At 36.1% G+C, this 18,253-nt stretch overlaps 2 protein-coding genes across 3 annotated transcripts in view; one reads left to right on the forward strand and one right to left on the reverse strand.

The window, feature by feature from the left end:
* Positions 1-6,013, forward strand: part of LOC101738887 (ATP-binding cassette sub-family G member 1-like) — a 51,191-nt gene extending 45,178 nt beyond the window's left edge. The window contains 2 exon segments of one of the 2 annotated variants that reach the window (NM_001279469.1): positions 1,332-1,517; positions 2,101-2,259. In NM_001279469.1, coding sequence (NP_001266398.1) covers positions 1,332-1,517; positions 2,101-2,259 — 345 coding nt within the window. 2 annotated transcript variants of the gene reach the window in all.
* Positions 6,014-9,856: 3,843 nt separating this feature from the next.
* LOC110385297 (uncharacterized) lies at positions 9,857-11,849 on the reverse strand. Its single transcript, XM_062671583.1, has 2 exons — positions 10,274-11,849; positions 9,857-10,103 (listed from the first exon to the last, which is right to left on the reverse strand). The coding sequence occupies exons 1-2, from the start codon at positions 11,693-11,695 to the stop codon at positions 9,921-9,923; spliced, it is 1,605 nt and encodes a 534-aa protein (XP_062527567.1). The 5' UTR covers positions 11,696-11,849; the 3' UTR covers positions 9,857-9,920.
* Positions 11,850-18,253: the final 6,404 nt, after the last annotated feature.

Genomic DNA, 18,253 nt, shown 5'->3' on the forward strand with positions numbered 1-18,253 from the left:
AGAAATCATTAGGGCTTAGGTCGGGGCTGTACGGCGGACGGTCTAATAATTCTATGTTTTCTTGCTCTAAAAACTCTTTTGTTCTGTGCGCGGTGTGAGAACTCGCATTGTCGTGATGGAGGATGATGCGGCGGTTGCAGTTCTCTTTACGGAGTTCAGAAACGACCTGTGGCAAACAAATGCTAGTATACCATTCTGCATTAACCGTTCTTTGTCCCTCAAGAGGAATAGTCGTAACATGGCCGGTTTTGGAGACAAACGTGGCCACCATTTTTTTTGCAACACTCCGTGAACGAACAATTTTTGTTGGCTTTAACTCATTTTCGAACACCCAAACTCGTGACTGGTTTTTTGTTTCGAGTTCGTACGCGTATATCCAGGATTCGTCACCTGATACAATGTTGTATACAGCATTCGAGGATCCTGCGTGGAATCTTTCGAGAGTTTTGACGCACAAGTAACGCGAGCCGCTTTTTGCTCTTCACAGAGCGAATGCGCTATCCATCGCGAAAACAACTTTTTTACACCTAAAATTGTTCATGCAAGATTATTTGTATTTGACTCATGCCAATGTCTAAAGTTGCCTGAATTTCGCGGGATGTCACATGTCGATCTTCCTCAATCAGCTTACGCACAGCATCAACGTTTTCTTGGGTGACTGCAGTTTTTGGACGACCTTGACGGGGATCATCACTGAGCTTGACACGTCCACGTTGAAACTCAGCAAACCAGCGATAAATTGTGGTTTTGGATGGAGCTTCATCACCAAATGCAGAAATCATCCGGTCAACACACTATTTTTGTGTTAAACCACTTCGAAAGTCATAATAAATCGTCGCTCTTGAATTTTCTCGAGTCAATTCCATTTTCTCAACGACTAAACAAGTTTGACAAAACCTCGTGACAAGACCGAGAATCTTTTTTTAAATAAATAAATGGTATTCGATTTTTAAAACTAAGGAGTTTTCAATTAAAAAGATTTTAATATGACAGGAACAGTGGAAATATTCCATTCCCGATACTTTTAGTGCAGCCTAGTAGCTTCTCGGGATCCTCCAAAAAGTCCAATGAAAAAGTCTCAGTAAATGACCACCATTTTACTGAGATTCTATTTCATCACATAACATCTCATTTGTAAATTTAATTTCAATCATTGATGATTTGATGAGATGATTTCAAATCAAATTCAAATTAATTTATAATTCATAAGCTGTAAATAATTAATACTGCGACTTATAAAAATGTTATTACTTGACGCTGGCGAATGCACAAACCGTGCCGGAGCCAAAAAAGATAAAGAAGGAACCTGTATGTTGTGATTTGTGTTCCAGAACGGTGTGTTCCTGGCGCCGGTGATGTCCGTCCCCTTCCTCTTGTTCAGCGGCTTCTTCGTGTCGTTCAACGCGATCCCGGTGTACCTGCGCTGGATCACCTACCTGTCCTACATCCGCTACGGGTTCGAGGGCACCGCGCTGGCCACCTACTCCTTCAACAGGACCAAGCTGCAGTGCCACGCGGTGCGTACCTCACCCCCTCAACGTAGCCCGTGGTCATCACTCGGAAGTCGCGCACATTTATGGTCGGCAGCTACTTGGCTCTGCTCCTGGCATTGCTGACGTACATAAGCGACGGAGACCACTTATGGTGGGACGTATGCCTGCAAAGGAAATAAAAAAAATGGAGTCATGAGCTCGAAGTGTGTTTTTTTTTTGCTAAGATGTGTGGACGAACTCACAGCCCACCTGGTGTTAAGTGGTTACTGGAGCTCATAGACATCCACAACGAAAATGCGCCACCCACCTGGATTGCGTCACTATAAAAATATATCTTTAATTGTGATTTTTTATTTTTATTTATGTATTTATTTAGGAAACCAACATTACATAACAAACAATTAGTATATTAAAAAATAACACATAATGTACATACACCTCTACTTGATAAGTATATAATACATAAGTATACATACTTTAAAACAATCTACTATTACTAATAATATACTACTACTACTACTAATATATACTTAATAATACCTTACAAACTGTCTCCAGCCAATATGTTAGAATGAGAAGGAAACTTATTTGAACTATTTATTTTCAGCCCTACTGTCATTTCAAGTATCCCCAGACCACCCTCGAGGACCTGGACATGGAAGACGCCGATTTCGCGCTAGACATAGCGGCGCTGTGTCTCATCTTCGTTCTACTGCGTATATTCGCCTTTCTCTTCTTACGCTGGAAACTCAAGTCGACTAGATAAACTAAATTGTACCTTACGTTCTTCACTTTAGGGTATAAAATCGCTGAGATGCCTATTTAAGTGCTTAAGAACAAGTCGTTTGTTAATTTCGGGTTTTTTAAAGTATATTTTTTTTTAATATTCGATAATCGAGTTTATTTTGTTGCATCGATAAAATACGATCTTTCAAACCCGAAATCAACAGCCGAATAAAACAATTAAATAAATAATAAATATATATATTATTATAGATATATATGTAAATTACATGAATGCGGTTAATGTGATAAGCGGTGAAAACAATTATTCGAATATTTATGAAAAAGAAAAATTCTATACGCGTTTTGATATAACGTCATCTAGTTAAGATTAAGTATCAGTTTTGGAACAAAAATTTCAGACTACGTACCGAAATTCAATTATAAAATATTCATTAGGAAATATGTTTTACACAAATAATTCAACCATGACAAATTATTAAATTTTATGTACAAAACCAATACAAAGTGACTTGTTTCAAAAGGGTAATTAATACAAAAAACATAATGTAAATAAACAAAGAGAAATGTGATAGAAATCATGTGATATAAAAAAAAGTTTATATACATATTATATATTTATATATAGAAGTATATACGGCATTATATATACGACATTCCAGTTTTTGCTACTATTCCTGTTTTACTCAGACCTCAAACTGAACAATGTAGAAGAAATTCAAGTAATAATTAAGATCATAATTATGCTCTTGTTATTTTTGGGTGTATTACTATCACGAGCAAATTCGAAAATGTCGCCAATAAGACGATTTATTTTTGTATTGTAGATTGACAATTACTGACGTTGACACTGACAAGAAGGTTTCTATTTACTCGAGGTCAATTTAGAGTTTGTTGTGTAGTGATATGTTGACTCAGTCCACAGGTAGGCAGATGAGGTTATCTACTGTATGGTGATCATTTGATATCTGTATTCAATTAGAATACGCGCGATGTATTGATTCTAAAGGACAACGACCGAATGTTAACCAGAACGTGTATTCATATCAAACACGACCGATGCGAATGAATGATTGAATGAAAAAGATAATCGATTTTAATAATGACAATCGTATCGAAAGGTAAATTTTTTACAGACTTTTTTATTTCGATATAATCTCTTTGAAATTGTCTTCATAAATGGCCTTCTTGAAGTGCGTCTGTTGATTAATCAATGACTGTAATGTCATATTGAGATCCTTACATAAAACGTATTTTTATAGAAGAAAAATATTTCTAATGATTTGATCATATAACTCAAGAGATGGCGCCACTAACAGTACATATGAATTTTTGATTAATATAATCCACTAAATGTCGTTACAGGGAAATCAAAATATTAAATTTTAAAAAGAATGAAAACGTAATAATACATATATTGAAAATTATTTGTTAACGAGCTTAAAAAATAAGTTTAAAATCAATAATGTTATTTATAACCAATTAATCCAATCTCTTTAATATTTATGCAAGTTTAATCAAAGAAGAAGGAGCGTTATAAATAAAACATCAAATGTATACCGTCATCACCATCATGTTATCATCAGCCCACAGTCCCAATCCACATCACTGAACCCAGTCTTCGACTCTCCCTATCCATTTCTTGCCAGTCGAAGTTCATCGCACCACCAAGCTACCAAATCTATATACTACTTCTCATATAAAATGCATACAGGGTATTAAACATTAACAATATGTCAAAAAGATAATCCTTTGTACTTGGTGATGAAAAGAAAGAAAAAAAAATGAATAGAAAAAAGATTAAATAACATTGCTTATCCTTATATGTCCTTCTTAAAATATCATATCATATCTAATGGGTACCTTATTTATATAGAGTATAATATGCAAAAAAAATATTAAAAATAGAAGATGACCTTTTCAATAATAGTTGATGGCTCTGTATCTTCTTATTAACACTGAGCTTGATGTACTTATTGGTACACATTACTGTTGCGCATAATATCAATAAGAGACATCTGGGAAATAATTAGTGCCTTATTTTAATCAAGAATTCTGAGTTAAAATTGTATATATCAAAAGGCCTTAAATGATAATTATCGGGACCAATTTGTAAAGAAATGCAAAAATATTATTTTTTAAACTACAATTTGAGTAAATAAAAACTATATATTAAATGGAATTAGCTGATATTAGGTGTTTAGTGTATAATTGTTGTATTCATGGAGCGTGTTAATAAACTATTCGTCTAGGACTTGGGTAATCAATATTTTTGCGTTGTAAAAACAGAATTAATCTTTCGAAAGAAAAAAAAGTTTTTGTCTTTCATAATAATAAGCTTCTCGCAGTTATCCAGCCGATGCCTTCAGCTCTAATACTAGGGGCAGGCTTAGGGACCCGGGTAACCGTACTCGTCGAACTCGACAAAGAGGTCGACGTGCAACCTAACCCATGCATCAGCCCGCTGAGTTTCTCGCCGGATCTTCTCAGCGGGTCGCGATTCCGATCCGGTAGTGGATTCATTCGCGAAACAATTGCTCTTGAGTTGTTAGGTCTCCTTCGGAGGCGCTCGGGCAGTTGTTAGCAAATCCCGCCCCTCTTGGCTGAGCCTTTGCTCGCCCACCTGTCCTGGTGAAACTGGAAAGGCCTTCGGGCCACCAGTAAACTTTCAATCATAAAAAAAAAAAAGTTATCCAGCCAAATTCTATAGAAACTTATTATAAGACTTATTCCAGAATGCCTAGTTTATTAACTTACTATCAGGTGATATATAAATAAAATAAATATAATAATATGTATTTATATATAAGAAAAATTGCTCATTAAAACGCGTCTTGCCGGATTGGTTTGTCGTTATTTACTGTATCAAAGATATTTAAGGTGCTGCTATTGGCGAAAGTGACATGCGACATATATACATAAAACTATATACGATTATATATGCGACTATAGTTAATTGCGTGTAACCGTGCAGCATTACTTCATCAGCTTAGAGCCCCGTGTGCTCACCTACTTGTTCGCCCTCTAAGGCTACCAACTTAGGTAGGGCAAAAGAAGAGCACTAGTGTTGGCACTGTTAATAGAACGCTTGGGGGGGGGGGTCGTTTGGTGGGTGGATCCCTGAAATCGTCCTAGGGCGATCGGTCCCCAGCCCGAAAAAGCTGCCGGAAAAAGGGCCGGTCAAAGCATTAGTTACTTGAAACTACCCTCGCGCTTTCTGTCGTCCGTCTTGTCTTAGAATGTATTGACATTGACATGACAACTGTTCAAGTTTCTTGTGTGTTCTTCTGTGACTTCCTTTCGTATTAATAATGTTGATATATTTGTCAGTAGTAGTCAGTGCTTTAGAGAGTGTGTCAGAAAGCTAAATGATGGTATTTAATGCAACAACGTGTTTCTAAGAAGCTAATTCGACTTACAAAATTTGTTAGTTTCAAATTGAAGATGAAAAGTATTTTTGAATTAAGGGAGAACTAGATAGTTTTTGGACAGACATTAGTTTTTATTTTAAAAAAAATTTCAAATTAAAAAAAAGTTCTAAAAATGACTGGCCATTAAAAATGAACTGCCAAGAATGTATTAAAAGTTTTCATGTCACTTTCGTCTATAACTTAATGTTAGTTTATTGAAATGAGGGATTAAGGTAGTTTGTAAGTACTTAGCTAATTTTTTTAAAATATTTAAATAAGGTCCTTTTGAATGGTTAATTGTAATGGAATATACATTTTTAAAATTATGTTTTATACGTATGTTTTTAATAAAATTTTACGAAACAACGCTTTTTTTTGTATTGCTTAGATGGGGGGACGAGCTCACAGCCCACCAGGTGTTAAGTGGTTACTGGAGCCCATAGACATCCACAAGGTTAATGCGCCGCCCACCTCGAGATATAAGTTCTAAGATCTCAGTATAGTTACAACGGCTACCCCACCCTTCGAACCGAAACGCATTACTGGTGAGTTTTGTAGGGTAGTCTATATTTTGAAATGAGCTCTCGTTCTTCGCTTGTACATAGTTACCGTATTTAGCCGCTTTCAGACTACGCTATAATATGATAACATTTAGAATATAGCTCATACCACAACAATATCGCACACGATACATTGCTATGGACACTTTCACACTGTCCTGTACTATATATTATTGGCTAAGTATACGCTGCTATACTATATGGCACTATGGTTTAGCGTAGCAGCTTTATACGCTTCTTGAGCCTTTAACTGGAATTATTAAAACAATGGATACGAAGTTTTCTTCTAACAACAAAATACGTTTGATATATGCTCTAATCGCGACATATTCAGTATAAGTTAGCATAAATCAAGCTGTCTGGCTACCGAGTAATCTCACTCGCTCAGTGGAAGATCTTTCCTTATCGATAACACCCAAAGTACCATAATGCTACCGCTTCACCTGCGTTAGCGTTAATATTAATGTTAATGGCGAACTTCGCGTTAATTAACAATGCGCGTTGGCTACATTAAGGCTCCACGACCATTAAGACTTAATTCCTCGTGAATTAACGCGTTAACACACAACACTCACAATGGAGCTTGAAGCAGCTACACTAGTTGCGACAATGAGCGTCATAAGACTCATAAATTATTACATTAATGCAATTTAAAAAGAGAGAATAGGTATGGGATTGCAATTTTGGATTCCAAATGCTCTAATTGCAATAGCTCTAAAAACTTTTGACGCCTTTTCGTTCGATCACTCCATTGTTGCTGTCCATTTTTTTGTATATTGCTTTTATGGGTAGACGAGCTCACAGCCCACTTGGCGTTATGTGGTTTCCACCGGAGCCCATATACCTACATCTACAACGTAAATGCAGCCCACCAACTTCGAGATATGAGTTCTAAGGTCTTAGTTTTTACAGTACAACGGCTGTCCCACCCTTCAAATCGAAACGCATTACTGCTTCACGGCACAAATAGGCGGGGTGGTGGTACCCACCCGTGCGGCCGGACGGACGGATAAGACGTCCTACCACCAGTAGTATCTCAGATTCCGAAACCGGATCTATTATAATGCGTTCTGTATATTATTAGCCTTGCAGATCGACTCCGACTTCTTTCAACTTCCGTAAAATTCAAATAATAAATGCATAAATTCGTCTCTTGAATCATTTAATTAAGTATAAACTTAAAAGGTTATTTTTAATTAATTTGTAAATTCTAATGTATTATTTAAACAAAGTTGACCTCGGTCGCAGATCTGCATGCATTTGTTAAAATTACCAACGAATTTAAGAATTAACGCGTTCGTGGCCAAAAGTTTTAGGTTAGGACTGGGAATGACTTAGCACATATTTTTTTTCTCTTACTCTCTTACTTTTTTCTTATTATCAGCGTTCTGATGTTACGTGTACAGTCTGTTCATCACTTATCGTTAATGTGAACTATTTTGGTATCATCCTGCCTATTTATAATGCGAAACATTCAAGCGTCTATTCGTGACTTTTTGGTACTATCCTACCGGTTTGTATCGCGAACCTTTCACGTGTTTAAACGTGACTCGAGTGCGCGGTGCCGTACACATTTTTCTGTTTCATCATCATCAACAGCCCACAGTCGTCCACTGCTGGACATAGACCTCTCCTAACCCACACCACTGAATTTTTCTGTTTAGGGTTTCTGATTATATGACTAAAGTTCAAAATTGAGTCCAGGTAGCTGACGATGACACTTGACGTCCCTTCGAAAAATCACGATTCAGTGACAAAGACATGCACCATTTTAAGTCTGTACCTTTTTTTAATGAGGGATTACTAATGGCCCGGAGGCTTTTCCAGTTTCACCTGGACAGGTGGGCGAGCAAAGGCTCAGCCAGGAGGGGTGGGATTTGCTAATCGCTGCCCGAGCGTCCAAAGGAGACCTAACAACTCAAGAGCAGCTGTTTCGCAAGTGAATCTAATACCGGATCGGATTCGCGACATGCAGAGAATATCCGGCGAGAAACTCAGCGGGCTGACGCATAGGTTAGGTTGCACGTCGAACTGTTTGCCGAGTTCCACGAGTATGGTTACCGTGGTCCCTAAGCCTGCTTAGAGCTGAAGGCGTCTAAAGCAAGAGTTATTGGATCTGATGTTTCCGTTATTTTTTTCCTACCTATTCTGATAGCTTTGAGATGCTATTTCAACTTCTCTTTGACGTGTAGGTGAGCTCACGGGGCTCAAACCGTAGTTTTGCTAACATTGGCCCTGGTAAGAGTAGCACTTCGCAGAATTTACCACCGGATCGGAAATGCGACCCACTGAGAAGATCCCGCGAGAAACTCTGTGGGCTGTGTCTATGGGTTAATTTACTCGTCGAGCCCTTCGTCGCAAGCAACGGGTTCGGCGAGGACGGTGACCGATGCATGAGGTACCGCTAATGGATCGGGAGGATCCGTAAGGACGTGTCTAGGGCAGTTTTTACCATTTGGTATACATAAACTGTGATATAGTGCAAATATTTATTTTTATATTTACTAACAATCACGCCACGTTAACTTGGTCCCGTGCTAAGTTCGTAAAGAACTTGTGTTACAAGTACCAAATAACGGAAATAAATATAATATTTTTATTATACACATACATATATTTAATAGACACCCTTAACCCTGGAAAGACATTTATATTTATCATACAAATATCTTCCCTTGGCGGGTTTGGAACCCGCGACCCCCTTGTGTAGTGACCATGTCACTTACCACTACACCAGACGGCCGTTTCAAATGTTTTGTCGGTAGGAATATCACTTCTTCGATCCTCTTGCTTCGTTCATAAAACTGAGCATAATAAATAAGCACAACGTTTTCATTTGTTTATTATTCAAAAGATAGCATCTTAATGTTCGCGACGAGGTTGCATTTATGCCCTCGGTGCTGCATGTTACGAATATTTTATAGTGATGGATGATAAGACTACATGTCGACCTAGGAACTTAATGCACTTTGTTTATTTTTCTTTGTTTATTTGGCTGTTTCCACTGCTACTGTTATCAAGTGAATCAATCTGATGTAAGATTTTTTTGTGATTCAAAATAAATTATCGACTATTACGACTCTTATCTACAATTTATCGGTATGTTATAGCGCATAAGTGATGATAATTTACAAGATTCGTTGCATTTCAATCATAAATAAATTTTATTCATAAAAAGATTTTTTTTTCTAAAACCCATTAGTAATATTACGAAATTTCAATTAGTCTATTATCAATTTGATGGACATCCGTGAAGAATAAAAATGTTTAATATATGGACAAATGAAATCACTGTAAAATGGCGGTCATAACTGTAAGGACAGAAGAATGGTAAAATAAAATCACTGTTTTTTGCCATTTACAAAAAAAAAAATCGAGCACTTCGTCTAGGATGCTACGTGGCTGTGGCCATGAGCAATATTGACTGCTTATCATCAGGTGTATCGTACGCCTGTCTACCTACAATAGCATTTAAAAATATTAATATACGAATATTTAATGCAACAACGTCTATTTTTTTTAATACGCTTTTATTAGCTTCAGACGTATGTATGTATGTTTGTAACGGAATCTTTGAACATGATTTTGACCCCCTTCAATTAATTGTCTAGAACAGGTATTAAATAATTATGAAAATAAAAACACCAAATTTTATATTAACTCGAAACAACGAAGTTCAAATTCAATTTATTTCTCTACTCTTTTCATTAAGTTCAAACACAAAAGCGACCAAAGCTAGGAAAGTTCCAATTGTAAAGACATACCACGGAATCGCAAAACGCGAAACGAAATACTTTTGACGGTGGCGATGTACCAGGCCGTTGATGTAGTTCTGATAGTCTCGGTGATACCAGATCAGTCCCGCTTCCCTGATGCGGAGAGCTAGCCGATGGAATCTATAGTGCAAGGGAAATCCTTTGTACGTAAATATACCGTAGATAACCTTCGCTACTGGCTTGCTGAAGCTATAAACGTTAGGATCGCCGAATTCATCAACGAATTTATTTTTATTATACATATAAATTGTATTCATGACGATAGTGTATAGATATTTGGATTTGCTTACTGTCATTATGCTTCCCAAAATAGTTTTGCAGCTTTGTATTTTCTCATTGTATTTAATTTCGTTTTCTGGTAAAAAGTTGATGATGGCACGGCTTATGCACGGCTCGATTCCTCGCTCCACCAGCGTCTCCATGTCGGCGATCTGCGTTTCCAGACTAGGTTTCGTCGTGAAACTCATCATGCTCGTTTGATAAAAACTATTCACCAAATACGTGAACCATATCCAGAATATGAAGATGCATCTAACACTCAATCTGAAACGTAGCTTGTAGCCGTGGAGGAAGAAGTAATCCAACAACTTCAACAGAATGTACGTTTTGTCTTGCTCCCGCAGTAAATATGCTACAATCACAGTGAACAGTATGAAGACTACGATCAATAATGCCCAGACCCTGAAGTCGAATTCGCGGTAGTAGAAAGACCAAACGGGCTTCAATGACGCTTTTTGGATGACGACACTGATCTCGTCTATATAATCTACATGTGTGTAGATGTAAGAGAACGCAGCGGCTCGGAGCGGAACGAGAAGCATACCGCCTATCATCAAATCCGTTAAGTTTCTCTGCAGCATATCCATAGGGCCTGTGGCTTTCATGTCCTCGTCAACAGTTGAAAATACATCCGCATCATAGTTATACTGGTAATTAACTTTGAACTTCTCGATTTCTGCTAACACATTAATAGTGTATTGTTCGATTCCAATTGGTATTGATGGTTTTGATATCTTCCCCGGATCCACAGTATAAGGAGGCCAGTGAGGTACAGATACATTGAATACGCAACCTCTCAAACCTGTGACCAGTTTATTCGGATACAGTTCAGTGGATGTGTTTATACATTTTCCGTAATTAATGATACCGGTATAGTACTTCCCGCAAGCGTAATTTTCGTAAGGATTGTACGACAAAATATTTGGGTCGTTAGTTCCGTTCGCGATTACTACATTCAAAACGTGATGTTTTAGTAGGATATCGAAAACATCTTTAACGTTTTCTTGTTTTAATTCTTTGAATACAATTAAAAATTTTAATTTTGGATTCCACGTTGCGTCTTTAGTTAGGTTTTCGAATTGTTCAACGAATACCTTTTCGGTTCTGACTGTTATCAGATACATATCGTTTAGCAACATTGTCTTTTTGGTTACGTTTCTATTAATAACATTGAATTTACCAAACGAATTGATCAATTTCGGTATTCCCCCGTCAAAATCCATTGATATCAATGTAATAGTCTTTTTATCACTGAAATAATTGTTTAAAATAAATCCAGTGCAATTCACAACATCGTTGTCCTTATTAGCGTCGGTCAATACGTCATTAAGCATTGTTTCTATATTCACAAAATCTTTTTGCAATTTAACTTTGTCATGTTCGGAAGCGATACATTTAGATAGAACAAAGACGAGCAAATACACGACTAACATTTCGAGGAACCAGATTATGTATGTTCATTTCGTATTGTCGTTAATGTATTCATAATAACTAATTGTTCTAGTTTGCTTCATTTTTCACCAATCCATTAACAGTATTCGTTTTTCATTTGTCACTGTCCGTGTTTAGATAAGTTTACCATTAAGGTCCCGTGTCTCTGCGTTTACGCATTACCTACTTAGAGCGACATAGTACTTTATCTCTTAACTGATCTAACCTTCCCAAGCTCACCGTTTTAAGGTTTACCTTTAACCATGCTCAGCTTTCTTGAGAGTCCTGAATTGTCTTTATTGTTATTCTAAATTTATCATAACGATCATTTAGAAGAACGTTATGATATTTTTGGCTATTGCAATTAAAATTTATATTCGGAGTTTGAAAAATGGTTTTGACAACTTTGTTTTAGGTAAAAATTGATTGTAGGCAAATTCTTCCCATATATATTTTGTAACTTGACATTATTTGTTCTCAATATTTACTGTTGATACGAGGGTGGCACTGAAAATTTCGGGAATTAACGAAGTGACACAACATTACTATTTAAAAATGTATTTATTGCTTTTCGAAGTATTCTCCGCGAAATTTGACACATTTTTCCATACGATGGAACCAATCATTGAAGCAACCATTCCATTCGGAAGTTAGGGTCTCCAAAATGGCCGTTTTGTAGGCGTCCACAGCTTCTTCAGGTGATGAAAATCTCTGTCCACGCAATTTATTCTTTATTTTAGGGAAAGTATAGAAATCATTAGGGCTTAGATCGGGGCTGTACGGCGGATAGTCTAATAATTCTATGTTTTCTTGCTCTAAAAACTCTTTTGTTCTGTGCGCGGTGTGAGAACTCGCAGAACAAACGTGGCCACCATTTTTTTTGCAACACTCCGTGAACGAACAATTTTTGTTGGCTTTAACTCATTTTCGAACACCCAAACTCGTGACTGGTTTTTTGTTTCGGGTTCGTACGCGTATATCCAGGATTCGTCACCTGATACAATGTTGTATACTTACAGCATTTGAGGAGCCTGCGTGGAATCTTTCGAGAGTTCTGACGCACCAAGTAACGCGAGCCGCTTTTTGCTCTTCACAGAGCGAATACGGTATCCATCGGGAAAACAACTTTTTTACACCTAATTGTTCATGCTAGATTATTTGTATTTGACTCATGCCAATGTCTAAAGTTGCCTGAATTTCGCGGTATGTCACATGTCGATCTTCCTCAATCAGCTTACGCACAGCATCAACGTTTTCTTGGGTGACTGCAGTTTTTGGACGACCGTGACGGGGATCATCACTGAGCTTGACACGTCCACGTTGAAACTCAGCAAACCAGCGATAAATTGTGGTTTTGGTGGTCAACACACTGTTTTTGTGTTAAACCACTTCGAAAGTCATAATAAATCATCGCTCTTGAATTTTCTCGAGTCAATTCCATTTTCTCAACGACTAAACAAGTTTGACAAAACCTCGTGACAAGACCGAGAATCTTTTTTTAAATAAATAAATGGTTTCGATTTTTAAAACCAAGGAGTTTTCAATTAAAAAGATTTTAATATGACAGGAACAGTGGAAATATTCCATTCCCGATACTTCTAGTGCAGCCTAGTAAATCTCGAAATTAGAATCATAAGGTTAATTATACTTAATTTCAATAATTTTCAAATCAGCCCGGTCGTCAAAAGGAAATAAAACGTAGGTACCTACCCTTATTTGATGACTTTATTTGTGTATTAGGTATTGTGATTTTATGTATGTGCGTGTATCGAAGTCAATGAGAAAAAATATAGTTTAATGATTACACTAACTTTTGAAAAAGTAAATTTAAATTGATTAGCATAATTTATTCAAGACCAAAGATAAGTTTTTGGCAAAAAAATTAAATAGAATTTTAATTACTTTAAATTTTTTACTCTAAATGAGCATTTCAATTTGACATTCTTAATTTCCGCGGGAACGCTACCTGTGTTGATGCGTGAGATCACTGAGCTGTAATAATTACGAGTTATACTTGATTCGGATAAACTATTCATCAGGTTTGCGTCCCGTGAGCTCACCTACTAGTTAAGGTTCCGCTGAAATAGCCTCTCAAGGCTATCAGCTTAAATAGGAATAAACAAAAAAAAAAACTAATCGAAAATGCTTAAATTGATACTTTGAATTTTGCCACGAAAGCAAGTACATACTTTTTGTTTGTGACATTGAGAGATATGTGTTGTGAATTATTTATGTTTATAAATTGTGTTTTTACTATATAATCGTGTAATACTAATATTTATTAGTTTAGTGTTCGTGAAATTGCAAATTAAAATGTTAAAAACATCAATAACAAATTCTTCACTTGTTCAAAGTGTTCATGTACGAGTAATTTTACTGGATTCCGTAAACTGTACATGCCCCAAAATACGCAATAATACCCAACTACATTATCAGTACTGTGCGAAGAATATACTTGGGAATACACAGAGCGCGAGTTGTACTCGCACTTATCCGGTTTTTTGTATATTTTTGTACAAATAATGTTTTGGCTAACAAAAGTGAAATCGAGCCGACTGTGAATATTTGTGTGACACTTATTTCACATCCCAATAACCATGGCGTCATTGATATCCATGACAGTTGCAACATGACGATGCAAAAAATTTATACAAGTTCAATCTTATATATTACAAGGTGAATAAAGCGTTGTCTAGGACTTTCGAAATAACTACATAGCAGAATGAATGCGTCTGATGTATTTTTTTGGTTTACTTTTACTACCAAGGTCACTTGGAACTCGTTGGTGAAGCAGAAACGGTTTTGCGTGTTTACGTCTGCTACGTATTTGGATCCATTTGCCTATTTTTATTTTAAAATTGACATTGACAGCCACAGACAACCTTAAAAAAATAAATACGGTTTTTTTTCTTTCTAGTTGGTAAAATTGATAAAGTGGTTATGTATTTTAAGCTAGTACGGGTTAGCACTGCCGTCTTGACTATTTTTGCCGCGAAGCCCTCTGCGTTCTGTGTGCTTAGTGCGAGTTTTTAACGTTCTCGATAGAGTAAACGTTAGCCCAATTTTATATGCAGTTGCAGTTGGAACAGCGCCCCTAACGGCAAAACGTAGGCAAACGATCCCATTCCATACAAATATGAGCTTACTTTTACGCTATCGATAACGTTAAAAAACTCGCACTAAGCACACTGATTCGAACGTTTTTAAATAATATAATAAGTGACACTTCGATCTAAAGTCTCAAGGTGGGTGATGGCATTGACGTATTGATACAGGCTCCGGTAACTGTACAATAAATGGGTCGTCAGTTTGTTTGCCAATTTACGAATTAAATAAAAAAATCAATAAAACAGTGTAGTATTTTTATTTTCAATTGCATACAAACTATAAACATAAAACAATCATAGTACTTAAACAGCGACAGTAACTCGCGAGTATCTAATAAACTGCTTACAGGAATATCCACTTAAAACTAAAAGCAATAACGACTAAACTTGTCTAAACACACACATAGGACAGATAAAAGCAATGCAAAGAATTATAGATGCTGTCGTTCTTAGAATAAAGGGGATTATGGAATGATCTAACGCAACGCTAATGGGAGCATAAGGGCAACGAACTGTGTTGTATAAAGTATTGCCTATAGAAGGCTAGACCATAGATTCAATAACGACTGTGCGCTTACTATAAACTTTAACATTCACACGAAACTATCATTATATTATTATGGTTTTCGTCCATAAAACGATTTACGGCCAAGTTAACAAATCGAAGTGGTTTCCGATAAAATTGACGGAATATCTTTCACAGAGAAATGAAATGCTTATACTGTTATTTGATATTTATTTTTGTCTCGGATATATTATTTAATTTCGTCTAGTGTGCAATTGAGTTAATGATAAACGAAAGTCGTATCAACACGTTATGCTCATCAAAATAATCCATAACTATAGTAGGCATACGCGGACCGTTAAAAAATCTAAGCGGCAATTTTCTAAGTCCTGATTTAAGATGTTGACTCGTCGAGTGGAGTTATATACAAAAAAAGTCTGATATTGGGATGGAAAATTATTTTGTATTATTATATTACAGGGTATCCCTGTTCTGGTCAAAGATTTACCTCCGGGCTCGGAGGTTTGGAGAGTACAGTGACCGAGTCATGTTGCTTCAAAATTCGCACACCTAACCGACATCAATGTCAATGATACAATGGGGCGATGTTCTTTCAATTCCAGCTCCGATACCAAAAAGGGCAGGGTAGAAAGAAAAAAAAAACGCACAACACATTCCGACTCGAGCAGCCGAACGGTGTGGAGCTCTCTGTGGTTGTTGTTATACCTACACTTGAAATTCAATAAAATTAATTATTTGAAAAAGTAAATCTTAGTTACTGTCACTATGGAAGGCAATGATAATGATGAAGATGACATTATCATTTTAAAAACACTATGGAAACAACCTCTCTGTCATATACGTTTAGAAATCATCAGAAAATACTGTTATATTACGATTAAATTGGTTATTATCTTGTAACGCGAAGTTTAAATGAGGTGTAATCTTTATTCAAACTAATTCAGGTTTCATATTCTAGAGGGATTTAGGCTTGACCTTTTTTTCTACTTACTACATGTATACAATGTATGTCAATGGAAGACGTAAATACATATAATTCAATACGTCATTGCTTTTTGTGCCAAGCTTTTTACAATCGAGTAAATTTGATGCAACAAAAAAAATGGACAGTTAAAATACGTTTATGATATTTATTTATATTTATTTAAAATTTATGTTTCCGTGAGTATTTTGATTAAATTTGATTATTGAGTTTCCCGCGTTTCCTTTGATGGTGAAAAGTAGGGTTTATTATATTATGCAGAAAACGTAGTGCTCTTGCATGAAATATTAGGTAAAATACAATTGTATGTACTATAAATATCACATAGATTAAAATTAACTAGTTAACATCGTACAGGGTACTACGAATAAAACATAAATCGATACTGAAGTTTTTACTTCCAAAATATTTATTAAGCTCCAGCTGCGGAATGACTTGCATCCCAAAAAAAAAAACGGATGCCATATACAAGATGACTTTTACAGCCAATTAATTTTCGTAACCATTATTTTCGTAACTTGATTTTTCTTTTTATCTGTTTTTATGTAAATCGTTTTCCTGGCTTTGATCTTTTTGGCGAGTCACACCTGATACCACATTGCCGTCTGTTAGTGATCAGTAGCTATATAGTAGAATCGGAGCTTTTATTTCGTTCGTACATTAAGAGCTTCTCACTAAGTCGAATAGACAATTTTCATGCATTCCTTATAGTTATATCTCATTCTACATCTACAGATTTTATGTTTTTTAAGTTATACTTCTTTAGGCGCGTTATGAAAAATTTATGAGAGTGAAATTTTACGATGCGCGCGCACCGTGACACAAAATTAACAGAATGAAGTTGCCCACTAAATCGCTCATTATAATACGACCGACGTAACTTGGCGAGTCTGAATATACCCGCAGGTGAACTTTCCGAACCGTACCGAGAATTACCGAATTTATACGATGTCAAGAAAAAGGGATGTCCAATATGCGTGTTTGAGGATGTTGTTTAATCGATTTTTTTTCAAATTGTTTAAAAAAAAAAAAAATGTGTGCGTGTACTAGTGTACACACGTAAGAAGTGAAACTTATTTATGGCCTTATTTTTCGAAAAATGATCTACATGCAACTTTCTAGAAATTGGTTAAATAAAGTCAAATTAGATAAAGTTTAAACAAAAGGATTTTATTATCATAGACATGAATACAAAAAAGTTAAATTAGATAAAGTTTAAACAAAAGGATTTTATTATCATAGACATGAATACAAAACAGATGGCGCGTAACGGAAAAATGTGACGCGTAACCGAAAAATGTGACGGTAAATTTTTTTCCAACGCCGATAAGGAAGTTTCACTTCAAAAAAAAAAGAAGTAAATTTAATAAAAATAAAGTATAACTTCTTACGCGCGTACATAAGTACACGCACCCTTTTTTTATGATCTGCTATCCAGAGAGAAGGTGCATGGTTTGAATGCAAACCGCTTCTCCTATTAGCTACGGAACATCTTGTTTCTACGCGATTATAAATATTTTAATTACCAAATTTTCCTGACGCACTTCGAATGTTTATAAAAAATATATGCTATAGATATGTGTAAAAAATTCGTTTTTAATGGCAAGCTTCAATTTTTTTTTTCATACGCAGGTCTTGCTTAGATGTTGCCCATTGGATCCTATGTATTTTTGGACTCAATTGAGTAAATGGTTGAAAAATAGATACCAAACAAAGCGAACGATTTCTTCGCGTAAGAAATTGACCTGACAGTGGTACCAAGCCGTGTAAATGAGAACCAGGGAGAGAAATGTTATTAAGGATAATAATAGGCGTTAATACTCAACATCTTAGCTGTGGCGTATGGCATTGCTCACGTCCAAGACCTATGTTGACCACGTACCATCAGACCTTTAAAAATATACGATGATGGTAAAACAGTGGGACCGAGGACTGGACTATGCCT

Source organism: Bombyx mori, chromosome 12 (assembly GCF_030269925.1).
Source record: "Bombyx mori chromosome 12, ASM3026992v2".
In the NCBI taxonomy this organism is placed as follows: Eukaryota; Metazoa; Arthropoda; class Insecta; order Lepidoptera; family Bombycidae; genus Bombyx; species Bombyx mori.